The sequence below is a fragment of the Oreochromis niloticus genome, linkage group LG2 (genome assembly GCF_001858045.2).
Source record: "Oreochromis niloticus isolate F11D_XX linkage group LG2, O_niloticus_UMD_NMBU, whole genome shotgun sequence".
Classification (NCBI taxonomy): Eukaryota; Metazoa; Chordata; class Actinopteri; order Cichliformes; family Cichlidae; genus Oreochromis; species Oreochromis niloticus.
In genome coordinates, this window is record NC_031966.2 from 26,943,080 (window position 1) to 26,970,690 (window position 27,611).

Genomic DNA, 27,611 nt, shown 5'->3' on the forward strand with positions numbered 1-27,611 from the left:
AATTAGTTAGTGGAAGGGGAATCTGTTTTATCAGAACTGACTGCAGGGAACCAAGCACACTACCTGCTTGTCTATGAGCCTAGGTAAAAAAAATAAATGAAGCCCATATTGCAGTATTTGCAGCCTTTTTATTTTATGCTGAAGTATAACAGGCTCCGAGCCAATCCATTTGCCCTTGTCCTTATTCATTCCCACATATTTAGGAATGATGATTATATTGTGATATCCTTCTGTTTTATTTAGAAATTAGGAGGCTTCACATCCAGCTGCTGCTACAGGCAGAAGCTGTTGATGAGTGCGCCTCTCAGTATAAACAAATATGAAATGCACGCATTTCCATCTCATTCTCATGAACCCGATGTCTCCATGGATGTTTTGTATTCTCTCTTTGAGTCAAATCATCCTGGATTAAAGGCTTTAAACACATTTTTAGCTATAATGTGAGAATTTTTATGCCTATTAAGAAAAAAATCAATATGCTAATTAAGCAAAAGTTTTAATTAAAGGTCTAATAGAATGAAATGAAAAAAGTGATGACCTTTTGTACCTAAAGGGTCACACCTGAAAATACCTGTATGTAGACTGGAACTTTACTGGTTGGTAGGGATGTGCAGCTACTTGTGGATTTGAGTGAGAGTCTAAAATCTTCTGTTTCCTTTAAAGTCAAAGATTCATGGAGATACAGTATATGGATCAAAGTACAGAGCCATCTATACATCACACCTACTGATGCTCTGTCATAGAAACCTGTGAAATGAGGCAGTTTCTGTGCTGAGGTTAATACCAGAGGAGTTTTGGAACTCTGCAGTCTTTAAGTCAGAGTCTTGGCGACTTCTGTGCGGCTTAGTGCTCGGTGAACCGGCTCTGTAGCATTTTGTGGTCTGCTGCTTTGTGGCTGACTTGCTGTGGTTCCTAAACCCTTCCACTTTGCAGTAACACCACTTACAGCTAATCGTGGAAAACCTACAAGGGGAAAAAAATCACAAGATGTCTTGTTGCGTTGGTGGCATCCTATTACAGTACCACGTTCTTCAGAAGGACCTGTTCTTTCGTAAATGTTGGTAAAGGCAGACTGCATGGTTAAGTGCTTGATTTTGTACACGTGTGGGACTGGCCGTGACTCCAAAGGTACACTATATCATGCACCAGCAGTTGTACTGCATAATACTGAGTGAGCTGTTTAAAGGTAGCTGTAACAGTCATGTAATGGAAGATGGTCTGGGACAAAATTATGACAGTGCCAGAAATGTTAGGATGATCATCAACTACCCAGGTCCACTAATCACTTAGTCAAAATGTATCAATTCAAAATGATCAGCATGATATTGGCATCATTGTGTTATGCAAAAAAAGCAGTTTTGCATTATGTGCAGATCTAGCAGAATTGTGGCAATAGAAGCTTGTTTGTGTTGTTCTCTAGCTGTTACATGAGTTTGAAATCACTAATAGTATCAAAGTATTAAGTGCTTGGTTGAGTTTACAGACATTAAAACAAAATAAAAAGAATAATTTTCACACACTTTGCAGCTGTAACACAATAGACAACCATGTAATAGTGGGCCTCAGCTTTGGAAGCTCACTGTCTGTTACAGGCTTGTTGTTGTCAGATGCATGTAGGCTAATCTGTAACTTTGTATTATAAACAGCACGGCCCTCTGGCTCCGCACCAGGAAGTCCCACTGCTGACTGGCACAAGGAGTTTGTCACGGAGGCTGACGCTGAGATCCTGGAGCACTCAGGGAAGATGATGCTGCTTTTTGAGATCCTGCGCATGGCTGAGGAAGTAGACGACAAAGTGTAAGTGTGTTTGTACTGTGTGCAAGCGTAGTCTTTGTCAGTTTGCAGTGTCATTGCAAGGGTTGTCTCTGTGTTTGTCTTTAGGTTGGTGTTCAGTCAGTCTCTCATCTCTCTGGATCTGATTGAGGATTTCTTAGAGTTGGCTTGCAGAGCTAAAGATGAAGAGAAAATTTCTCCATACAAAGGTATGTTTTGGGCATTTTTACATAGCATTGCACTATGCAAAAATGAACCTATGCCCTCTTACTGACTTGCTAGACTTAGCCAAGCACTGTTTAGTATTATAAGCGAGATGAGATTGGCAAGCTCCATTTTGTCCCAAGATTCATTTTTGTGGTTTTGCACTGCGCTTTTTAAAGTGACACGTGTGTGTGTGTGTGTGTGTGTGTGTGTGTGTGTGTGTGTGTGTGTGTGTGTGTGTGTGTGTGTGTGTGTGTGTGTGTGTGTGTGTGTGTATGAGAGAGAGTGTGTTAAAAAATTTTAACATGAGCCTTGGATAAGGATGAAGCATTTCCATAGAAATGCAGGTTTTCGACTCATAAGTCAACCCACATGCAGCATGTATTCTTACACAGGCTGGTGTACTTATTACTCTTAAACACACACCGACACACACACATTGCCGCTGGTGTAAGGTCATGTTCCTAATTAAACTTCAGCAGCTGTTTTTGCTTTCATTTTGAAAATGATTAGACCTTGACTTTTTATTTGACAAAAATGTTTGCTCAAGGGTTTGTAATTTGTAATGAAAAGATCACAGTGCCGTAATTGGAAACATGCTGAAATGTTGGTTATGAAGGCTGGTGGGAGGGGTTGGGTTGGCCATCTTGAAGGCTAAACATGGCTGGCCTCTAACCAACACAGCCATCTATCTGCTGCCTGTTAATACCAAAACTAAGTCCCTTTGACAAGCAAAAGGCAGCACTGACGCAGACGATGTGCTTTTGAAGTTTCTGTTGAACGTAGACGGCAGATGGCAAATCAGATTTCATACCTCTCGTGTTTGTGAAGGTGAAGGCAAGTGGTACAGGAACATTGACTACTATCGTCTGGATGGCTCTACCAATGCCACCACCAGGAAGAAGTGGGCTGAGGAGTTTAATGACACCAGTAACACAAGGTGACGTCTTTGCTGTTTACAAAATGCAAAATGATGACAGTGACTTTACAAAAAAAGAGCATGAGAATCTTAAAGCAACATTTTTGCACGTGACACAGGATATAATTGTGATGTGTCTCCTTTTGTTCCCTTTTCATACACAGAGGTCGTTTGTTTCTCATTTCTACAAGAGCTGGTTCACTTGGCATCAACCTGGTGGCAGCAAATCGGGTCATCATCTTCGACGCCTCCTGGAATCCATCCTACGACATCCAGAGTATCTTCAGGGTTTACCGCTTTGGGCAGCTTAAGACTGTCTACGTCTACAGGTTCCTTGCCCAGGTGAAGTTTAATAAAAATCAATACATTCACAGGTAAACTAGCCTCCAATAACCAGCAAGCAGGTAGTTGGTCTTTGTGTATAGATTTTAAGGGTTTCATGAGTATAAACAGTTTCATGCAAAATGCTGGGAAGTTGTGGGTGTGCTGACTTGAGGCATTGTATCTTGTTAACTAGATAAACCATTGCATTAAGTCAGATAACACTGTACACAAGTATTAGTAGTTTGTTTGCATTTCACATAATTTTTATTTGGTGGAATTCTTTACCGTCTTAGTCCATTTCACTCATAGTTAATCACAGATCATTCTCTCTTTGTTACAAATTTGGCAGTTTTTTTTTTTTTTTCCTTAGCCATTTACCAACTTTAGGGAAACACACACACCCAGCAACAATTCTGTGCACAATACTTCTCTACAAACCGAGGTCTAGCTCTCTCTTTGTAGCAAAGAAACTCTTTCTCCAACTGATTTCTTTAGTAGCTGATGGAGTGAGCAGCGCATAGACAGAGATTGCACCATACAATTCTGGGGGTTGTGTTCGGGCAACTCTGTTTTACTTTTTGAATTTTGGTTTCACTCTGACCGTTTTGAATTTAGCTGAAATATGAGACACTTTTTCTAAAGTCTAGCTAGTATGTTGTGAGTGTAAGATAGCTTTAAGTGCTTACCTTTCGATCAGCCAAATGCTACGTGCTGACTGAAGAAATCTAGCATGCTAGTTAGTTTCCTGTGATGGCAAATGTATAAGCGATGTTGGCCGAATTTCCAGTATATTGGTCAATTTTTAAGTTTTCCCCTTTCAAACATTCTAAACAGACAGATTTTTGTTACATTTCTTATGTATACTTACTTATTTACAGTTGCAGAATGCCCTCTGGTGGACAAACTATGAAACATTAAACCAAAACATTGATGAAGGGCATTTCTCCCATCTCTTTAAATGAAGAGCTGGCAATTTTAATGTATTGACTATTAAAAATAAAATAGAAAAGCAAATAAATCTGGTCAGTATTAGTTAATATTTGCTATCAGGCGAAAATCGTTCGGGTTCTAGTTCCAAATAACTCTGCACCAATTTGTGTTGAGCTGTGATTCTAATATACCTCTGTATGGCAGACCATAGAATTGGGTTCATGCTGGGCAAACTATTGATGACCTAAATCATCATTTTACCTAATTAGGAAATGCAGATTGGTAATGAACTCACTAAACTGTACTTGGAATTCTTGCTGCATTGTTTTGATATTGATGCCTCTGTGTTCATCCAGTATAGGGTAGATGTGATGTGCCTGTGTCATTCTGATTGACTCCTGGGTCAATTGATGTTTTTTAAACCTCCGTTTTTTTTGTTCTTCTCTTTTCATTCTCCTTTTTTAGGGCACAATGGAGGAGAAGATTTATGAGCGGCAGGTAACCAAACAGTCTCTGTCATTCCGGGTTGTGGACCAGCAGCAGATTGAGAGGCACTTTACAATGAACGAGCTGGCCGAACTCTACACCTTTGAGCCGGACTTGCTGGATGATCCCTCTGAAAAGAAGAGCAAGAAAGCCACACCCATGCTTCCTAAGGTGAAGATGCATATATTGTATGTATTTAGATTGAGAAGGTGGGCTTTCAGTACTGATCTAAGAGTCTTTTTAGAAGTTAAATTGACTATAAATCAGACATGTAATTTGGCTTTGATGAATCATGGACTGAGAATTCATGCTTTTCTTTAGTCTGATCTTTGAAGGAAATGCTGAAAGCAGGCTGAAACCTATTAACAGTAGTAAAATAGCCTTTTTTTTCTTCTCCTTCAGCAAACATGGCACAGGATGCTATTATAAATGCCAAGCTTGTTTTTCTCCATACTTTCAGCGAGTAGCTTGTTCTTCCTTTTGAAGTTTTGCACTTCAGTGATAAACTGTTATTTAAACCCAATGCCAGCTTGTATCCTGCTTAGCCTCTTTCTGGGATCTCAGTATTTCTTCTCGTTTCCTTTCATAATCCTGCCCTCGCCTCTTCTCTTCTCCTAATGCAGGTGCAGTGTCACTATTTAGGCCCCCTGGGGTTTAATAAGAACACAGCCCTTACATGGGCCATCCAGCCCAGCACAGCTGCACAGATCTGTCTGTTTACTGCTATTTACTAAATAGTCTTCCCATTGCAACACTCCTGCTGCCCTGCTATAAACCTGCACTCCTCTTTTTTTCATTCATTCCTTGCTGCTTTTTACTTCTCTGTTGATCTTTGAATTACTCCCCTCCTTTCCCACTCATTCCCTTTTTTGAACTCTCTGGGTTTATTCAGATCTGTTTCTTAAGTGGTTTTACCTCTTTGTTTTGGTTTGACCCGGGTTACTCTGCAGAAACTTGTAAACAGACGGGTTTAAAAAAAACCACTGTATATACAGCTTGCATGCTCTTTCATTGGAGAGAAGTCCTTACAGTTCACCTTCATTGGAAATTGTTTTTGTTGTTGTTGTTTTTTTTTATTGACATTGACATTGACAGAATAATTTGCATTTGCCACTCTCTTGATGAGTGTTATCAGGTAGGAGCAGTGTGAGATCCCCTCAGTGAGCAGCTGCTATAATTTCTCCCACCACATATATTCCTCTAAACCCAGAGTAGCCTACTTAGAGCGCAGCAGAGCACAGTTGGAGATCTGAAGAGGAAAGATGTGTTCACTGAGCTGCGGCCTGTTAGATGTGTATGATCTTTAACGAGCCCAGTGACATTTATATGACACAGTATTAAAGACGGAGAAGCTGACAAGCTCTTATAAAGCCAACCTGTTTTTGGCCAAGGGGTTAACTATGATGTGGCAGCAGGACTGCAGTATTACGGAAGGAATTTGCCATCTGGAATGATGTGAAGATGAGTCAGACACCCTCCATCATTTTCAGCCAAGAACGAGAGAGCTTGTACTTTCTTCCCCCCATTTCTTCACACTGTGAAGTAGAGGGTTTTTTTTCCACGCAGAAAAGACTTGGGTCACAGAGAAGCTGATATTTAGCCCTTTTTTTCGGGGGGGGGGGGGGGCTCTGCAAAGCTTTATGGATATTTATTTAAACTGACCTTACATCAACCCTCATACTGTACCTATAGTTGCACTTTTACTCATGTACCCACTCTCTTCCATCCACGTCATTTCTTTTCTCTGCCATCTTTGTGACCATCTGCTGCTATGACTCGCCTCTCTGCCTCCAAATGTTCAAAGTGAACTCAGTAAAGTTGTTTTTCTTTTTTTGCCCCCTGGCCTCCCCCTGCATGATGAAAGGTCATTATTTAAACCCCACTCTTAAAGATGGCTCTCTAGTCTTCAGAAAAACTAATTGGAGACAAAGGAAGCAGGCGTGCTTCCCGCTAATGACAAAGAAGCCCCTCTCAGCCCAGACAGGAGATTTTTTTACTCTCCACCCATCTCTTTCTGAGACACTCTTGCCTACTTCCTGTTCATCACATACTTCCATCTAACATGCTACCACTTGTACTTAAAGTTATGCTGGTAGTCTTTGAACAATTTTTATAAAAGTCTCCAGCATCTCGTGCAGATGTTCTCTGCATTGTATGCTCTCAGCCCGGCTGGCGTGCGCTCAGCAGGTCATGGCTACAGTGGTCATTAGGCTCTGCTAGGAACACTGAAAGGCTGTGGGCAGGCTGTGCTCAAACTACAGTATAGACAGGAGCAGACTGGCGCTATAAAGCACACCATGCTTGTCTCATTAGAGGTAGGAAGTCACTTTGACCTTGGAGGGGGGAAAAAATCTCCCTCAGATAGTCTTTAAGCATTACATGAATGATCGGTAGTTTACAGAGGTCCTTTGTGATGCTGTTGTTGTAAATTACCTGCCCTCAGTTAGGCCGATCTCTCCTTGGATAAACGGTTTCTTTTACGTCCCAGAGTGCTTTTTGTCTGCTTTTAGAAAACATGCCTGAGCTTGTACTGGATGTGGAGAGAGCACTAATTATAGTTACAGCAAGAAATTAAGTGGTTGGGGGGGGGAAATCAAAAGTCATCATCAGACCTCTATTGCTATACTCTGATTGTTTGGGACCACCTTTAGAGACACCGACTTATTTGTCTTTTCTATGATCAATCCTTCTCGGTATGATTGATGCAGTAGGTGTTTGTACAGGAAATCATTTTGACTTTGCTTGTGGCATTGCCAGTCAATGGGCAGAATATTCATCTGTCATTAAAGGCTTGTATTGGTAAAGTGACTCATTTGAGACTGATCAGTCATTCATAGAGTTGCACTTAATTTCTCATCACTGCACAGCTTACAAATCACTGTGTGAAGCGGCATAAAGTCTTTCTCTGTATTCTAGATTTTGAGACTGAAGCCGTTTGACTAACCTGAGAGCTGCTTGATCGAAGTGCATTGGCATCTTTATTCTGACTGTAGCCAGCCTTTGGAGCCAATGAATGAATCTGAAAAGAGCAGCACTCTGCCTCCTCTCGTCTCCCACCCGTTTCTCACCTCAGGCTTGTTCAGAGACTGATTCCTATTTTTACATTCTCATCTCCCCCCTCTCAACCCTCCGCTCCAGCTGGCTGTCTCCTGTAACGAACCCTTCACTGCTGCTAGCTGAGGCTTGTTTTTATTGGAATGTGGTATGTTTATTGTCTTTTTTTAGCCCTTTATGACATGCATGATTTTTGTTTCTTTGTTAATTGACTGACAGCTAGATAAACCCTCTGACTTGTGTTTAGGCCCCAGAGGGTGTAAAGACAACATGGGTTTTAAGGGCAGGGACGGCCTCCTGATGTCAGGCACAAGAGCCGCAGTTGAGCACATTTGTGCGGAGAAACGGTTTAGTGCAGCTCGGTAGAGTTGTGTGTCACTGATGTGCAGCTGGTGGGGAGAGAGAGTTTTGACTGGACTGAATGTTTAGGTATTAGAAATATCTCATACGTTCACATTCCTGCTGTTGCAATCCTGCTTTAGCCCCCTTAGTTGCTATGGCCGATGCACCTGTGTGTCAAAAGCAGTTTGTGACACACACACACAGCCATGTCAGTGCATTCAAAAACTCGTGCACAACTTGGAAATAGTTGTTGTAACTGAACAACTGAGAATTCCTTTTGGTCTGCTGCTTTCTTTTCTTGTCTAAGTGTTAAACTTTTTCTCTTTTCATCCTGCATATTTTATGGCTTGGTGGAGGCTTACTATTGTGGCAATGACAGGTATAATAGAAACGTCATTGTCAACATATTAACTGGTCGTTTAGGATGCTGGAAATTGAGTTAACATTCTTGAAAATGTTCTCGATTTCAGAAAGTTGATAACGTGGCCAAAGATTTGCTGCCTGTTATGTAGGCAGCTCTTTAATGGCGTCATACCTCTTTACAGTTAAGCGCCACCTAAAATCTGTTGGTAAAACATACGTAGGCTTTTGTGCCAAGTAGTAAAGTCTACATGAGGCCCACTTATATGGACTCCCAAGTCATCTTTGTGATGTGTGAGGCAGCCGCCTTTGAAAGCTCCTTTACATAATTTGTGAACTGTTGGCAGGAGAGCTGTTTTTATACATGTGCAAGAATTTGGTTTAAAGGATGCATGCAGTGGGAAACGTTCTCATGCATTGGTAAATTTAGTGAAAGCCTTGTTTGGTAAGTAGAACATGCAGGTTCTTATGAAAGTACTGATTCAGTTTGCATTTACAGACGCTCTTCCTGCACTTGGATTTGAAACATCTGATTGTCAGGATCTTCTCACAATGAAGCAGTTTGTGTCCTAACTGGGGAACGTCTAGAGCTCGCCTGCAGACATTACCTGCCACCTCCAGTGATGCGCCTGAGCAAACGCAAACCAAATGTCTCCCCTGTGTTTTTTTGAAAAGGGAGAAAACATTCAAATGGAGTTGAGTTGGCTGATTTACCGCCCACTCTGAGCATCTGCCCACCCGCAGTCTTTCTCCCCCCCCCAGTAAATTGATAGTCTTCCCCATGCAGCTCCGTACGGATGACAATAGCATAGGTCAGGTTACCTACAGTCATTAGTGCCGCCTCAGGATACACGCACACATAGCACTAGGATGGGAGATGGACCGGACCACCCCAGAGCCACTGCTGGTAGGGATTACTTGGGTATCCCAGAATGCACCGTGTTCCAGTGGGAGCGTCTGTACTGTCATTTGACCTGCAGCTCCACTGACCCGTTACTCGGCCAGCAGTCAGAAATGCTCCTCTTTCATTCATTTGGATAAAAACACCTCACATTCTCTACACGCTCAGATGGTAGCTTTGTGGGGGTTTTCTTCTCGCCACCTAAACATTCAGGGTAATTACAAATGTAAAAATTCAAATAGACATTTAAAATTATGTTTCTGTTCAGCAAAGCAGTAATATTTCTTTTTAAGCAGAGATTGGCTGTTGGTTTTAATTCTTTTAAGGACTGATGCGAAGCTGTCAGCAGTCATCGTGTACCTTTTGCTATCTCCCCTTCAGACAAGGCAGCAGCGAGATAAAAGCTTTACCACTAGACTCAGTTTTGTGTTTAAATCAGTAAAATGCTGCTGTTTGAGCTGTGCATGCTGCATCCCAAGTGTCTGTGGTGGCCTTGATTGTGACCTTTATTTGACCTCATGCTGACTTATTTTGGCAGAACGAACCATGATGGGTGCCTTTTATCCGAGTCAGACCAACGGGCTCTTCTGCGCTTTTATGTCCTAATTAGAGAGTAAAGCAGCAGTTGAATCGCTGCCTGTGCTGCTGCTCTAAAATGTCTGGTTGTTCAGGGGTGGCCTGGTTTGTCCTGATTGAGTGTGATGGCTGGGAAACATAAACACATGTCAATGAGGAGCACAATCGGGTTCAGGATCCAAGTGTTGGAGGCCGTGGTGTGTGCGACTGAGAAACTCTGTGTCCCAGTCTGCTTCTACCTGTTTCAGCCACCTGTTTTTTTTTTTTACTCTCTGAAGTCAGGGAGGCTCTTGCATATTACTACTCTTCTTTTTATTTTTGAAATGGTTGTAATCGACTCTTATTTTTATAGTTTTTTTCCGTTTTGCCTTTTTTCTTTCTTTCATTTTTTCATTTTTTTTCTTTTACCCTCCTTTTCCTTACTGCTAACTATATCGATGATTAATTTTGTTTGGGTCGTCTCACCCATTGTCACTGTTCAGCTTGAGAGAACGAAGAGCAGGGCAGGAGGGCCAAGCCCCTCTGTGAATTGGCTCACATGGAGCTTAAATGATGCAACTTCTGTATGACGTCTCCAGATTGCAAGGTTCCAGTTTAATGTAAAGCTAAGTTGAGACAAAGAAAAGCAAACATGCTGCACAGAGAGTAATTTAAACCATGTTTGTGTGAGCGAAGCCTGGCCCAACTCTTAATTTTTCACAGGTATTGTTTTCAATAACAGTGTAGCCATGGAAACCTCAAAACACATGTGCTGAAAAAATAAATGTATTTATCTTTTTATTTTGGTATCAAAACTGAATTTTCCACGTTGTCTTGAATTGTGCATTCAGGTAATTGTTGGAGTTGTTTGACGTGCTAATCTGCTTTCAGTGAAGATTTGATGCCTTAAATGTAGTGTTGGTGTTTCTTGCATTTTAGTAACTTAAGAGGTTTCTGCAAAAAATGCAGATTCAAGGTGCTGTAGAGAAAAATTAGCATTGCATCTGGAACCCTTTCTGTTTTTAAGGGGCTAAAATGTTGATTTAAAAAAAAATTATATTACTGCCTGCTCAAAGTGACATTTAACCATATGTTATTTAGTTTCTATTCCTTTAACTCTTAATTCTCTCATGAAAAGCACAATTTATGCACATTGCTTTGGGAGTGTGTGTGCAGCAGAATGAATCCACTTTGAGTGGGTCACAGTCAAAACAAGATGGCCAGGCTTCACTTGGGGTTGTCATCTGTAGCCAGTCCTGTGGAAGTTGGGCAACTCACAGCTTTGCACTGTTGTCTACAGGTTGTAGTTGTTTCCTGTCACTAGGGGGCAGTGTCAAAAATCTGTGGGTTACTCTTTTGTTTGAGCTGCTGTTCTTTAAAACTTAGAATTTTAGTTTCAAATCACTTTTTCACATGCATAAAACTTCTGACCCTAATTGAACTCCATATAGCTGTTGCAGTTAAATCATAGGTGACAAATATTCAAAGTCAAATGTGTGACAAACAGAAAAAACACAAAATCGCGTCGCGTAGCAGCAGTTTGCATCGTCAATTTTGGTGTGTGCACTTCTGTACTCAAAGGAACTGGTAGCTGGTAACGCTACTGGCAACATAAGTGCACATGCTAGTCGTTTCCTGTATAAATGCTTCATGGCTTCTGTGTAAAAAGACCATGTACACTTTGTATTGATGATGGATCTGGTATAGCCACTTTGAGTCCACATAAGTTTTGTTTTCCAGTTTAACCACAGGGTTAGGAGAAAAGGGTGTTCTTGTTTCCAAAAACAAAGTCAATATTTAATTGCAGACCAGGTCATGGGAATAACTGTAAGGAGTGAGGTGGATGATAATGTTGCTGAGTTTAAAGAAAAGGCCTGAAGATTGACCGTTCAGGGACATCACAGGTCAGTGGATAAAGACAGAAAGATGGAGATCATGGCCAGAAAAAGAGCTTTAGCTCCAGTCACCTTTGAATGTAACAAGTTAACTTGGAGTGAATGTGGAAAAACTGCCAATTAAGCAAAAGATGTTTTTTTTTTAAAAAAAGAGAGCTGTTTGGAGCTCACAGAACATTTTTATTGAGAAACACATTGTTTTAATCCAGCAAATATGCACCTCTGTTCATGGGTATTCTTGCTGCATTCTTTGCACATCACATGAAATCCTCTGTAATTAAAAAAGGATTTGTACTTTGCGGTCTGAATATAGAGGGACCTTTAGTGCTCAAGAGGTCTGTGGCTCCTCCACAGTAATCTTTCCTTCCCCTCTAATGATGATGATTTCAAACCCACCGTGACCATATTTTTTCTCATCTTTCCTTGATGTAGGATCCCTTCCTGGCTGAGATGCTGCAGAACAATAAGGACCAGATTGTGTGTTACCATGAGCACGACTCCCTGCTGGACCACAAGGAGGAGGAAGCCTTGAGCGAGGAGGAACGCAAGGCTGCTTGGGCTGAATATGAAGCAGAGAAAAAGGTAGGCGCCGAGCAGAAAAGGCTTGCATACAGACGCGCACCAGCAGATCCACCAGATCCAAAATCAAAGGGCCACGTGTACAGCACTTAGGCCTCGGGTCTGTCACTCTCCAGAACATTGACATTAATGTGTGAGGTGAACCAGGGCTCCGCTTTTGTTTGTCGAGATGTGCGAGTTAGTGTTGGATCTGTATAATCCTTTCATCACCCAGAGTAAGCAGATGACAGGGGCTCCCCCTTGCTCCGCTGATGGTCATTTTGGCCCACCATCAGGCTAGTGAGCTGCTGTACAAATCACCAAGGCTGTCTAAGCAGTGTCAGCGCTACTTACTGTAAGACCACAGCGGTTTAGGGACTCCTGTCCTCTTCACACACACAACTGTCCCCCCTTTTCCTTCACTTTGTTGTGGGGCAATTAGTGGGGTTTATTTCGAGATGTGTATATTGTAGGAGAACAAGAGCAGGTCACCTCTACGCCCCTCGAGTAATCTTAGATTCTAATTCACACTAATGATTATTTTTCCAACACACTCTCCCTCCTCTGCCCTCTGTGCCTTAAGCTGATTTTCCCTTGGAGCCTCTTCTGCTTTTCAAGAGAACAGAGGGTTCCCAGTCGCAGTAAAGAGAGGGGGGAAAAAAAAAAACTGAGCGAGGTCAAATTTAAGGATTTCAAGTCTGTTCCCATCACTTCGATCTGTCTCTCAGCAAAGGAGCAGAAATGGTCACCGTCATCATCAAGAGGTTGTTCGGTATCGTGTACGCCCTGCTTTGCAGGAGAAACAACTGGAACGTAACCCAAGCTCTGCTAATGTCTTCACAACTTAAGGTTTGGCCTGGCGGCGGCTAGAGAGGGCTGCGTGTATGAATATCACATTTGCAACTCAGGGAAATGGGAAAAACTGAGAATGCGATCGGGAGCCCAAAACGAAATTGAACCCAAGAGCCCTGGTTCTCACTGGGATGACTTCAGCTTGGTACAAAGCTTACCGAGGCTCATGCCATAAATTTAGATTTCAGATACTGAATTTTGGAAGCAAAGCCTAGATTTGGTTTCCGTCTGTGTGAAAATGTATGAAAGGCGCAGAGCATCGGAGGATGCTGCTAAAGTTAAAGAGGTGTGTGTGTGTGTGTGTGTGTGTAGATTAATGTGTGTTGAAAGTTTTGTACTGTTTAGGTTTGCACACCTGTCTCTGACCAGGTCCAAATATCCCTGCTGGCCCCCAACACACACACACACACGCACAGACACACACCCCCCCTTTGCATACCGGATGGCCAGATTACAGGGCACGGGAAAACCATCTGCAGCAGAGACTCAATTACATACAAACATCGGCATCCTGCTGGCCTTTGCTGGGACGAGACTGTTTACTTCAGGTCACTACTTTCACACACATATTTAATACCGCGGGAGCAGGCTGATGTTGGACAGCTTGTTGCTTTTGGAGTTATTTGTGTAGATATGAAAACTTCATGAAAACTCAACGTGAGGTGAAAACCTCATCACATTAAAGTGCGACTGAAGCTGACAGACAAAGCGGACCGTCGTCTCTCGCCGATTGTTTAGTTTTTCCCATCATGGCCTCAGTGGCTCTTAACACCTGCGTAATTAGCCTCTGCTTCCTCCCTCCCTCCTCTGTCTCTTCCTCTTGTCTTTCATCTCTCAGGGTATGTCCATGAGGACCAACTACCAGACGGCATACGCTCACACAGACATGAACAACCCCAGCTACTTCACCTACAACATTGGAGCTTTGCCCTCCATGACCAACCAGCAGCTGGAGGTAAGTAATGAGCTCCACATGTCCCCACTGCTGCCTCACACCCGTCCCGCTCCTTCCCCCCGCAGCATGGCGACCCACATTCCTCAGACCCCACAGCTAATTGTGACAGCAGTCCTGGTAGCAGATCAGCCCAACTCTGCCCCACGCTGCTCAACGTCTGCACTATTAATGCACAACAACTGAGGGAGAGATCAGAACTTGTTTTTTTTTTTTTTATGGAAGGAAAATAAAATTTAAAACTACTATATGCTGTCTTTATAAATAAAATAATCACGTATGAGACATGTATGCGGGAAGCAGCAGACTCTGCAGAGCAGGTTTTGGAGGTCAAAAGTGATTTTGCTGACACGTGCTTTCATATCCGGCACACACAGTATCAGGTCATCTGATTAATGAAAATCTAATATTTAGACTACTTTTGGTTTCCACTGTTGCATTAGACTGTCGCGAACTTTATCTGTCTGCTGTGTGGTGCTGGGCACAGCTAATCAGTTACAGCTTTTTTTCTTTTTTCTTTTTTTGTTGCTTGTTGCTGGAAGTGGTGAGACTCAACATTACAGTAAATGTGCGGGCTGTAAATACAAATAATAAGCTAGAAGAATTTCTGTGGAGCTGCACAGATGGAGATGATTCACCTTTTGACGTTACACATTTTGAAGATTACCATACATAGGATACAATATCTGGCATCTTTTAAATGTTTTTTTTTCACTTTGCCATCTGTTTGAGAGAGTCCCTTTGCTTTTATTTTGAAGTTCTGCTGCTATTAGCCAACTAGCTCAGAGGGTTCCTGTCTTGTTTCTCCAAAGGCAGGCTGATCAGTCATACTGGCGATATTATTTTTATTAAGCTGCCTCTACGTTCAGTCTTTCATCCTGAGGTTGAAGAGACTGTGTTGGTCTTTGCTGTGAGGTCTGCTCCTGAGCAGGTGGAGAACTGATGCTGTCATGGCTGAAAGGGAACGGCTAACACCAACTAAAATTGTGGATGAGTTGTGATGGATGAGAGAGGCTCACTGAAGAGGCAGCTGAATATATTGCTCTGTTGTTTGTCACCAAGTATTCAAGACAGTGAATACAAGCAAATATCACCTGCCTTCGTCTCATGTGTTTTCTCTCTGCCTTGTTTTGTTTTTGCTCAGGAACTAATAAACCAGGGCCGACAGAAAGTCATCGAAGCTACAAATGCTTTGAAGTCTTTATCACGGGAGTCACTGGAAGATATAATCAGTAGAGTGGTGAGATCTTTGAAATAACTTTCCAGTCACAGATCTGCAGGAATCACTGCACATTATAATGACTGTTACCTCTCACCACAGTGGAAAGAGAACCCAGCGCTTACAGAGAACCAGGTCCAGGCTGTCGCTCTGGGGCGACAGGCCACCGTGGAGCTGGAGCTTAAACGCAGGGAAGCGATCTACAGGGATGTCCTCAACAGGCAGCAGTCGGTAAGAGCCGCTCTGTATACGAGACAGAACAGACAACTGAATGACGCCAACAAATCATCACAGTAGTTTAATTTCATTAGTTTTTTGATGGTGGTTAAACAGGGTAATTTGCAAATTAATCCATTATAACTAAACAGTCAAAAGGCCCAAAATTGGCAATAATTTCACTGTGCATCACAACATGTTGTACTGAGAGGGCTGTAGCGGTTTACCTGCACCAGCCAAGAAAAAAGGTCAGTGTGGGAGTAGTATCTCTGTTTACTGTCTGTCTGTGAAAGCATGAGGCAGTTTGACCCTTTAAAAGCTCGGATTCAGCCTTGACTACAGCTCAGAGACACCACTATATGCGACCTCTGATGTCAGCTGTTGTGCTGGGTTTTAACGAGGACAAGGGACCGCCACGCTCACTTCTTCCTCGAAGTGCGATCGTGGCTCAAGAGTTGGGAGTTCGCCTTGTAATCGGAAGGTTACCGGTTCGAGCCCCGGCTCGGACAGTCTCGGTCGTTGTGTCCTTGGGCAAGACACTTCACCCGTTGCCTACTGGTGGTGGTCAGAGGGCCCGGTGGCGCCAGTGTCCGGCAGCCTCGCCTCTGTCAGTGCGCCCCAGGGTGGCTGTGGCTACAACGTAGCTTGCCATCACCAGTGTATGAATGTGTGTGTGAATGGGTGAATGACTGGGTATGTAAAGCGCTTTGGGGTCCTTAGGGACCATAAAAGCGCTATATAAATACAGGCCATTTACCATTTCCTATAATTGTTGTCATTGTGCTAAACCATGACAGAGCAAAGTGTACTTTTTATCTTTGAATTGTGTTAATTTTCAGTGTCTGTGTGTTTCAGTTGATGATGTACGTGCAGAAGCTGATTACCAACAGGAAGGTGCAGGAGCAGCAGCTGGCAATGGCCAATCAGGCCAGCTACCTAAACCAGCTGGCCCTGCAGAACGGCATGATGGGAGCCGGCGGGCTCAGTCAGATGGACCTGCTCACTCTTTACCAGCAGCTCCACGGCCTGGGCGGCCATCAGGGTATGGGCAAAAATCCTGGCCCCTCCAAGGGCCTGTAGGTCAAAATGACTCTATATCACCAATCTCCCCTCCCCTCCTCTCGCCCACCAAACACTCAGCTGCCCAGTCCCAGCAAGGCCCAGTTTTCTATACTGCGAGAACCCTCCCCCCACACACACACAAAAAAAGCTCAAAACACACAGATGCACCGAGCCTGAGGGTCGGTGCGAGACTGAGATTGGACTGCTGTCCACTGGAGCCTCAAGTGAGAGAGACTCTCAGTGCTTTATTCTGTAACTCACTGAGAGGATGTAATGTATAAATGACTGTGTGAAATGTCTGTTCGGAATTTCAACAGAGGAAAAAGAAAAATGTATATACCGCCTTAATGTTATTCAAGTTCTATATCTTCATTTTTCATGTATTTAAAGTTTTACCCCCAATGCTTTAAGGCATTGTATTGATTTGCCCTTTAAAAAAAAAAAGGGTTTCCTTATTATTTCCAGCTCAGTTTTTTATACTGTTTTAAATGCCTAACTAACTACACCTTAGTGGGACCAGTATTGTTGGTGACAGGACTCTGATGCAAAGCGCTACGCGACGATGAACTCCAGTAGATTCCTCCACCTTTATCTAGCAAAGCAGACAGCTGTTGGTGCTGCAAGTCCTGCTTTTTATTTCTTTCTTTCTTTTTGGAAGATGGGAGAAACTGATAAAATGGGAAAGGGGAGGGGGGGATTGGGGGGGAAAAAATATGGCCTTATTGATTTGCTAAACAAAAAAAACAAAAAAAAGCTCTGTAAAGATTTGAGGTTTGTTGAGAATCTTTTCTATTTCGCTTTTAAGTGTTTACATTAGTTGTCGCTGAACATGGTAACGGAATGCTTGTGTTGTTCAGAAACTGCCTGCCAGTTCCTATGACCCTTTTGTAACGTCATCCTCATTGTCACGTGTCGTCTAGCATAGCACCGTGCGTCTCGTTCATTACGTTCCACTTGTGTTGATCCCCGAGCCTGGGTGAGAGGCCGGGTCTCGCAAAGCGGAGGCGGTTCAGCCAGGTGTCACGGAGGGCCCAGAACTTTTACCCTTTCACTTGTCTTTCAGCGTTTGAAATATGCATTTCCAGATGGGATTGACAGACAGAGTAAAGGCTGGAAATCTTATTATAACTGGCTGATTTGTGTCCTCTGCTTTGTGAGAAATGCTCTCCTGGACACTGTAGTCTCACCAGGCAGGCCCCCAGACTACTTGTATTCTACTTTGGCACATTCATGCTTCTAAATGCTTAAACTGGTGTAGCTGTTGAACATGAGGTATATGAACGTTTCTCACGGAGAGACGACCTGCCGTCTCCGATTGACTCCTGTGTTTGCACAAGGTGTATTTCATAAATGTAGAAAACGTTTTTTTGCCCTCGTCTAAGAATGTTCTTACGTTAGCGAATACACCAACATGATTTGCCATGAATCTGATCTGCTATTATCTTGATAAGTATTTAATATAACATTTAATAAAGTGACCAAAAGGATAACCAGTGCATGTGTTGGAGTCTTTTTTTTTTTTCTTCTTCTTTTTTTTTTTAAGGGATTGAAGTACTTGCCACTGATTCACCTCGCTGAGTTTAAAAAGAGGAATGCTGGTTGCACATTTGATCCCTCTGATTAGCTCCACCTTGATGATTGTTGCATGTTATGCCTTATTAGACAGGAGAGTTTGGGTGGAGACTGATGGGGAATAATACACATGAAACAAATGCACAACTAATAGGCAGGAAATGATTTTGATTACATTTTTGTAAAGCGTGCTTATTTGCTTTTTTGCCAAGTGTTACAGAATTGGTACCACTTACATTTGTCTGTTGGAGTACTGTGCAAAAAGTCCAGAGCCACCCGCCATTTCTTTACATTTGGTTTGGAAATGGGTAAAAGAGAGAGAGAGAGAGAAAAATGAGGCAAAGCAGTTTGTACAGTTCTAACAAGGTTTATTTAACAAGGTGTATTTGTTATAAACACCTTTATTCATTAACACAGCCTGAACTCTCTCAGGCAGCTTTCTTGTATATTCTTTAATTCTTTAAGTCGTCTTCAGGAATAGTTCTCCAGGCTGCTTGAAGAACATTCAAAGCTCTTCTTTTAGTGCTGGCTGCCTTTTGTTCCCTCCTCTGCAAAGATGAGACCACACTGCTTCGTTAATGTTGAGGTCCGGGCTCTGGGGAGGCCAATCCATGACTGATAGTGTTTCACTGTGTTTTGTAATCCGGGTGTGCTTTTGCTGCATTGTCAAATGCAGCCCCAAACCATGACAAAGCCTCCACTGTGGAGACACTCACTGTTGGACCTCTTTCATACATATTGACAACAATTTGAACTGAACATTTCAAATTTGAATTCATCCTTCCATAAAAATCAGCTGCCACTGGTTTTCAGCCCAATTCTTGTGTAATTTGGCATCTTAAGAATGGCTTCCTGACAGCCACTGAATACATTTCTGATGAGGCTTCAGTGAGCAGTAGATGGATCGACTGAAAGATCAAATACATCTGAGGTCCTGTTTATGCCTGTGGAACTTTGCTACCATTGCCATTCAGCTAAAGAGGTCAAAAGAAACTAAGTGCATAAATATACCATTTAAAATTGATTGCATGCAAAGTTGTGTGCAGATACAACACTGGTAATTTACTTAAAAATTAAAAGAAAACAAAATATTGAAATGGTCAGAGGTCTGGAGTCCAAATGAAAACAAAAAAAGCCAATAATATGCCAAAGAAGAAATTTAAAAAACCTTCAGAAAACCTGGAGAACTATTACTCAAGACCAGAGAAAAATACAAAGTGGTCTGGCTCCTTGAAATGAGGTGTGGCTCAAGACTTTTGCACAGTAGTGTAAATCTGAAGCTACAGTCACCAGCTACTTACTGTATGTAGCTTATCATAGCAAAAACACTATAAAGGTGCTGGTGGGGCTATAAGGTTGAATATGGTGTAAGACGTCAACTTACTAGGAGGCAAATTTTCAGGCTTTATGCTAAACTAAACGAACTGCCTCCTGGCTTCAGCCTCCTATTTATGACAGATATGAGAGCGGTATTCGTTTTCTTAACTTATTCTTGGCAAGAGAGCAAATCATTTCCCAAAATTTACGACTATTCCTTTAACAGCTGGGACGCTGATTCATCCTGATGCGGCGTCCCTGTATTTCACACCCACAGCAAAGTGCCTTTTGTCCCACTCTCTTCTCCCTTCAATCTTTCATCTATTTTTCCCCTCTGATGGTATTGTTTTCATTTCTCAGCCTGCCAGGGTTTTCCCCCTGCATGTCTTTGACTTTTCCATTCCCTCCCCCCCAGGGGAGCATGCTCTCCCAGCTTACAGATATCTGCCAGTGGAGAAACATTACAACTATTGCAGATGTTGAAATGTTGATCCCATCCTCACTTAACTCCAGAACCACCACTCCAGGTCTGCAGCACATCCCCGCTGGTTCTCTGTGCGCCACATGCAGCTGTTTCTGTCCATTGAAAAGACCCGCTGTAGGGCCAGACTTGGAGAGCCTGTGAGGCCCCTGCAGTGAACGACCAATCACTGCTCTTAATCCACACTGATGTGTAAAGCCAATTAGGGATCCGGTTGCATAAGGAATCTGATTTTGTATGGTGGATGTAGGCTGGCTAAGACCTCATGGAGACAGAGAGAGCCTGTGCACATTACTTGATAATGTAACCCTTCACTTGGTAAGGGGTTTACGAGGGCAAATTGGTATGGGAAAGAATCTGACATTTGTTTTTGTTTTTTTGTTTTTTTTTTAACCATGTATTCCTTCTCTCTTGGCATTAATGTCAGAGAAAATATGTTAAAGTGATACAAGCAGTCCATCTGAAAGTGAAATATTTTGCCACAATAGGCTGAAATAACAGGAAAGACATGCAGGATTCACATATATCTGGTTTTAATTGGTACAGACTTTAATGCAAGCAAAAATGGTCTCTCACAATGATGTCTCGATAGCAGGACAATTTTATTGTCATGTTTCATTGCAGTTCTTCATTTTTTGTTTGCCTTTTTTTTGGTGTCAATTCAGTAGAATCTGCAGTCCAGATAACTTCAAGTTCATTACAAAATAAAGTCTTTGCAATAAATAAATATATAGATTTACATTTATACTTTATATGTAGAAAATAAATATATTGTACATCTCATAAATAGGAACACCCATATGTACACCTCAGCTGCTTGCATTTTTAATAATGTTCCCCGATGCTCTGAACATTACAAGTCATCATCCTTAAGAAGAAAACCCATTTCTTTAGTCTTCACAACCCCAGTCGGAGAAGTGCTTTTAGCCCGAGCTTGACTGCTTTTTTTTTTTGCATATTAAATTCCCGTAGCTTTTTTGTGTTTGTTTGAATTTAATCTGATGTTTAAACTCGGACCAAGCGAACGTGATGCTGAGACTTGGGATGTGCAGTAACTGCAGTTCGATTGATCCCAGAGTCAGAGACATTATTCCCATCCTTTGTCTTTTATTTGAAACAAAACTTGCTCGTAGCTAACTCAAAGACAATCTCGTCACATATCCCAAACTACCACTTAACAAACATGTAGCACAAAGTTTGCACGTCTCTGCTGTATATGTGGAATGTGCTTTCCTTCCCTCTCCTTTACATTTAATGTCGCCATAACCGTGTGCACAATGTGACATCATGCAGGGATTTATGTCCTCAGCTCCTAAAAGTCACTTCTCGTTGACTGTTCCTTGTCCCGGCCAAAACCATCAAGAGCGACCACTCCCATTTTGCCTCTTCAGTATCTACACATGAACCTCTGTTATGCATTTATAGAGAAAACACGGCACCTGATTTGATTTTCCTGATTCAGCCACAGCTGGGCAGTCATGAGGGCCTCCTTTGTCCGTGATAGCAGTGGTTTTATAAGAGAGTTATCTCCTCTCTGAAGTCCGCCGCAGAAGATGCAAAGATGCGACATCCAGGAGAAATGTCCGTGTCACTGCTGCTGGCAGCAGGCTGAGGTGCAAACATGGTAACCTCGGGTGGGGGGGTGAAGGTAAACAGTTCTGTACCAGGTCCAAAATATCCACAATATCCCTCCCCCGCCCCCTCTTTTTTGTCTTTTTCTTTTATCTCTGTTCCTTCAGAAACAACCAGCTCTCCCAGTGTAAGCACTGGTCACCTGTACTGGAATAAATCCCTGAATTCCTGAGGGATCTTTTCAATCTCCACCGGTCTGGGTAAGAAGTGGGTGAGCTTCTGGTGTTTTTTAGTCCTGCCGCCCTCCCTGGGCGAACCATCTTTGTTTAAAGCCACATAGTAGAAGCGCCCCGTGTCCGTGTGCCTGTACCGAGTTGAAGCGTAGGTGTTGTACCAGTTCTCCTCAAACTGCTCCCTGAACACACATTCTTTTGTCAGCTTCTTCTGCAGGAGAGGAAACAACAGGTTTGAAAATGCAGAAAACATTTGCAAAAAACGCAGTCAAGACTGAGCTTCGCATGCAGATTCCTCTCCTCTTGATGCACCAGCTTACGTCTGTCATTAACTATTGTACACTCTGCACTTAGAAGTGGAAATGAACCAGTGGAAACTCATTTAGGCAGGTGCTCATTATGACAAAAGGAGGGAAGTCATTACGAGCGGATTTTCACTTTACGCTCCGAAGACCTGTTAACCTCTCGTTGTGCATGGAGAATTATTCCCCTCCCTGTGATGCAACGACAAGCGGACGTCTTCCACCCCCACCTCTCACACACATGCACACACACATATACAGAGCAGCTTTCAAAGCCTCAGCCTTCACTGACAGAACAGCATGAGCGATGGCTGCGGGTTCAGCAGGTGAGAGCATGCTGGCTGGGTGATGGGTGGGAACAATAAGAGACATCAGTGTTTGAGCTGCTTTCCTGCCAAGACCAGTCAGCCTCTGCTGGTCTGTAAAGAGGGTCGAACCCTGTCAAGTAAAAGGGTTTCAGCAGAGGACCACTTCTGAATGTTTGCTTGCTCTTTTCCCTTTTGAGTTTTTTGGGTAGAAAAGACATCTACAGAACATGAAATATTTCTCATTCTCTGCCTTTAACACACTCAGAAGCCTCTGTGCAAGACTGCCGTGTTTTATTCCAGAAGCAATTTTGTTGATTGGCTGTCAGGCTCTGCTTGGCTGCTGCTGTGTGGTGAAGCTGTTGTCTGTAAACACAGCCCAGAGGGCACATGACTGGGCCAGCTCCATCCTAATACACACACACACAGGTGTGCACATCCTCTCTCAGACACACACACGCAAACCCCATCGGATCAAAAGCTCGTCATGGTCTGGTGGTTGTTGGACGGAAGCGCCCTTTTACCCGCTATCCTCCCCTCCCTGGCCCCTCAGACTCAGACATGTCTACATGGCTCCCTCTGTCAGTCAGGTGACTCAGTCAGGTGTGCAATTACCCCCAAATCACCGCCTCCCACCACCACCCCAGGTCAAAGCTCCAGGATGGGAGCCAGACTCTGATAGTATGCAGTAACAATATCTGCACTTTCCACATAATGGCCGTGCTTAAAAGTAGCCTCTGTTCGAAATGCTCGGGGGAGGTGCGGGGTAGTCTGAGCCCTGAGAGGCCCTTCAGGTAATGCCCTGGGACACCTGATACAGGTAAAGCCTCACATACTTCCCCTTCATTGTCTTTATCTCTTCCCTTTCCTCTCCCTGTGACTGCAGGTATGCACCTTGTGTCGGTTGGAAAGAGAGGCTGTTGGAAAAACTACCAGATCTCTCTTCTATGTTTTTTACAGCACTGCAGGTCAAACTCAAGAGCAGGGAGGTGCAATCTCCACCAAATTCACACACAGCTCACATCCAGAGTAACGTCAGCCCTTCCCGTCTCCACTTTGGGAAAATATGTAAATATTTCCGCATATCTCAAAACTAAATGAAGTGGTCGGTTTTCGCTCTGAAAGCTGATTCTCCTCGACTCCCCTCACACAGAAAACAAGTGCATGTAATAGGAAACATACTTGTTTTGTCTGACTGTGCTTTTGCCCATCTGCCGCATATGGGAACTTTGTTAAACGTTTTGATAGCTCTGGACTGACATGTGTTGTAGAAAAAAAGAAAGAGACATGAATGAAGGAAAGTTTAATTCCTTGGGAATGACTAGACGATAGTATATTCTTTAAAAGAAGTTGTCAGTGAGGGGTGGTGAAGTGAAAGGAGGGGTTTTTGACTCACCGACCCATAGAGCTCTCCTTTCTCATTCATGCCGAGGTAGAGTCCAGCGTCCACCCCTCTGATGCTCACCAGACCTACTGCTATACTTATGAACTCCAGGATACCTGAGGTCAAACACATAACATGGAAACACTGGTGAGAGAAGCCCACAAACTCAGTGTGATCACCCCTAAAGGAAGCAAGCAGCTGGCCTCCTTTAATCTGACTACAGACCAGTCCTCACTGTCATTTTATGCAAAATCCTGCAGCTTTTCCAGACTTCATTTGAAAATTTGCCGTTTTAAGCCCATTAAGCAATCGACGGGCTGCCTCTCCTTCTACCTATGAGATTTTTAATAGCTTATAAATGGGCTCATCCTGTCTTTGGGACTTCCCCCCGCAGGCTGTGAAGTCGCTTTTATGAAGCTGAGACGTGGGTAACTTGTTTAGTGAACCGCTGACTCGGAGGAAGTTACAATAAAGCGAACATCTACATCAAAGGCCGGGAAACAACTGGTAAAATTAAAAGCCACTGTTGATGCGGAGGTTAGTCAGAGAGGATCCAGCTGCCTGTGCTGACTGGCAGAGAGGCCAGCTTACAGCCACCTGGTCCCCATCTCCGCGACTTCATCCCATGCCAGAGGATGACAGAGAAGATCCTTCTCATATTTTTTTGATGAGGGGTGTGTCCCATACCCCTCTAATCAAAACCACGCAGGTCTCACAAAGACCTTTGCACTTTAAATCTAAGCGAAGCCAGAAACAAACACGCGGACCACCCATGTCTTAAAACCGGCTCGTTTTGGCTCAAGTTTGAACATTAAACCTTCTCTGAATTCCGCAGTGGTCACGCTTTAATTTAGAGATATTCCGCCATTTTTTTTTTCTTATCCCTTTTCGCCCGGCCTGCACCTGTGACGAGTCTGAGCGGATATGAGGCGCAAGACATGTGCGAGTCTGCCCTCTGACCTCGTTGAATTCGCGTGTCGCGCGAGCCGCACAGTTTTTCAACGTTTTATTTTTACAGTTAATACAAACATAATAAAAGCAGGCCACGAGACTAGAATTAAATCAAATACTGTTTTTTTTTTAATGCTATCACATACACACCTGCGCTTCCTGCTGTGAAATAACGTCTGTTAACGAGAGAAAACCCTCTGACCTCCGCGCGCGAGAGCCTGCGAGCTTGTTGTTGCTGTCGCCGCAGGACGCGCGCGCTCGCTGCTTGTTTGCGCCTGATTAGAGACACCTGTGCCCCACGCGCAGCGGGGATTGCCAGAAAAAGGTGTGTGCCCTCGCGCCAGGTGACAGTGACGCACGAACGAGTATTCACCGGGGATGCTCAGAAGAAACTTCTTGATAAAACCCCTTCTTTACCGGGTATATAAGTATGGGGGGGAAGTTTACCCCTTCTCATTTACAGTTTTGGACATAAATGGGGCGTTAAAAATAGTTCTGTAAAGATTAAAAAGAAAATCTGTCTCCAAATAATAGATCAAAGAATAAAGAAATACTGACCAAACCTGCTGTGGTCCTGTCTTGTCCCGTGCACTGTGCCATTGGGGAATATCTCTAGCTGAAAGCCGGTCCTGCAGTAGAGCTGCCGCCGCCTCAAGATCCCTTTGAGGTGGCCGAAATCTGTGGGCGACCCGCGCTGCACTCTGCCTTCAATCTGCCCCAGTCGCTCATTCAGCCCTATGGGGGACTCTGTTACGGGCATAGTCCCCACCGAAGAGAGAGTGGTTTGTAAATCCAAGCCGAGCGTCCCCAGAACACTCACGACCTCTGCCATTGTGTGCACAGCTGTCAAATTAAACGAAGGTATTTTGGGATGTAGTCGGTAAATTCAGGAAGGAGAGAAAAGTTCACAGAAGTCCGGTCCATGCACGCCAAAAAGCGTACCACGCAGTGCGCCGTTGCTCCTCCAAATCAGCGCAGTCCTCTCAGTTTATTGATGGTGCTTTGCTGCAATCATGAGTTTGATATCTGTGTTTATCAAATAGAAAGACTCTATTATATACATGCTCCCCACGCATTCTCACATTGGATATTCAGACACAAGCCACGCCTGGCTGGCATCCCTTCTTACGCGCATCAGTTTGCTTTACTTAATGTGCACTTTCAGTCCAACTTTTTTTTTTCTCTACTTGTGATGGTGCCGCTGTCCGTGCGTGCGTGTCTCTGCCCTCTCAGAGAGCCGTATCTGATCCTCCGATCAAATAAATCCAGGTCAAGAAGTATCTTCTTCGCGTAGCTCCTCCGTTTTGCGCTCTGTGGCTGTCGGATAAAACCGCACCGCCTGTTTCAGGGCAGCAAAGTCTGGTAAAAGTTTGTGGTGCGGAATCAAAGATCACCATGGCCAAAAGACAAATGACAGCTGGCGTAAAGCCGAAAATGCACCATAAGTTGTGAGAACTACTTCGCCACAAAGGCAATCCATAATGTACACTGACTGGGTTTTGAGTCACACCACAGACTCCTGGAAGCCACAAAGGAAAACCGCAAAGAAACATTCACCCCCCCATCCCGTCCCATCCCATCCCACCCTACACACACACACACACACACACACACACACACACACACACAAGATTATCAAAATAACCTGTGCATACTTTCGGAGTAATCCAACCTCCCGCACAAGTTTCAGTGCCAACCACTGCAGTTGGAGCTTTTCACGAGAGCATTTTCTCCACCTCCTCTTGGAAGCAGGTGCTTCCTTGCCCCTCTGCACAACGTTTGCAGTGTGCTCCAGCGAAACCAGGAGCTTAACCACTTCTACTACTGGCAAGGAAGGGGTGGGGGTGGAGGGGGGTGTAAAAAAAAAAAAGGGAAAATCCAAATGCTGATGACATGTAGCATTAAATGTGACTGGTGCACTGGTGCAGAGTCTTAAACAGTCACTATAGCAGCACAGAAAACTTCTAAATACATAAAGAGAGTAAGCACCAAACACCACAGATAGCCATTCTTGTGGAGGAATTTTTTCTGCTTCTTACCTAATTAAGTAAAAGTAGCAATAGTCAGAAGCTGTTAGATGTCAGAGTAGTAGAAGTAGTAGAAAATGTATTAAATTATTGCACTTCCTGCACTAAGTTCCTCTAGGCTGTGCCTGGCCAAGACTGTGCATACTTCATCTTCAGTTAAATTAGTCTTAAAGACAGTCGCATGTTTTAGATGTAAAATAACAATCTGAAAAGCAACTAATAACTACAGCTGTCAAATAAATCAAGAGGAGCACAATATTTGATGTGTGCCATCATGCCCGTGAAAAAGAACACAGAGAAAGTCACAGCAGGACTAATGAATAATAGGTGTAATTTATGGCTCTGAATGGGGATTTTTGCATCTCTTCTGGGCACAATGGCACTACAGGTCCTAACGTGTAGCTGGGCGGGGGAAAAAAAAGGAAAAAAAGAAAAACAAAGCTGTTTGGTGAAGACTGTATTCCTGTTCGGAGATCAAAACGAAACTCCGGGAGCGTTTTAATTAGTTCACTGTTCTTGAGATATCAGTGACAGCGGGATGGGTTTGCAGGGAAGGAGAGGGGAGTGATTACATCAATAACATCATTTAACTATTAAGGTGTGTTGTTTTAGACCTCCCTCAAGCTGCTTTCAGAAACCCCCGTCCTGAGGGGGAGTTCTCACCTCAGAGCTGCTCATCACAGGCAGCAGCAGCAGCTTCCCTGTAGAGAAAGGGGATTTATGACAGTGTCTCACTTCCAATGAACAGTGACGAACAGCGTGTTAAAATCACCCAAAGTGTGTATGATTGTTTTGATGTCACTGTCAGGCTTTAGATGGATCTCTTGGCTTCTTGTTTTTTGGGGCTAATTTATCAGCTTTTGTG

General features: G+C 43.4%; 2 protein-coding genes across 5 annotated transcripts in view; one reads left to right on the top strand and one right to left on the bottom strand.

Moving 5' to 3' along the window:
• The window catches only part of atrx (ATRX chromatin remodeler), a 34,584-nt gene extending 16,492 nt beyond the window's left edge, over positions 1-18,092 (top strand). For 3 of the 4 annotated variants that reach the window (XM_005467856.4, XM_013271704.3, XM_013271705.3), the window contains exons 25-34: positions 1,647-1,797; positions 1,882-1,982; positions 2,809-2,917; positions 3,061-3,238; positions 4,616-4,807; positions 12,176-12,325; positions 13,992-14,108; positions 15,250-15,345; positions 15,427-15,555; positions 16,396-16,620. In XM_005467856.4, the coding sequence (XP_005467913.1) occupies positions 1,647-1,797; positions 1,882-1,982; positions 2,809-2,917; positions 3,061-3,238; positions 4,616-4,807; positions 12,176-12,325; positions 13,992-14,108; positions 15,250-15,345; positions 15,427-15,555; positions 16,396-16,620 (1,448 nt within the window). Of the gene's footprint in view, positions 1-1,646; positions 1,798-1,881; positions 1,983-2,808; positions 2,918-3,060; positions 3,239-4,615; positions 4,808-12,175; positions 12,326-13,991; positions 14,109-15,249; positions 15,346-15,426; positions 15,556-16,395 lie in introns of all 4 variants that reach the window. The other variant, XM_019367535.2, reaches the window with a different exon arrangement.
• A 2,408-nt stretch (positions 18,093-20,500) lies between these two features.
• fgf16 (fibroblast growth factor 16) lies at positions 20,501-25,727 on the bottom strand. Its single transcript, NM_001279618.1, is given in 3 exon segments — positions 20,501-21,988; positions 23,781-23,884; positions 25,278-25,727. Coding segments are annotated over 3 exon segments (624 nt in total). The 5' UTR covers positions 25,552-25,727; the 3' UTR covers positions 20,501-21,742.
• Between the last annotated feature and the right edge of the window lie 1,884 nt (positions 25,728-27,611).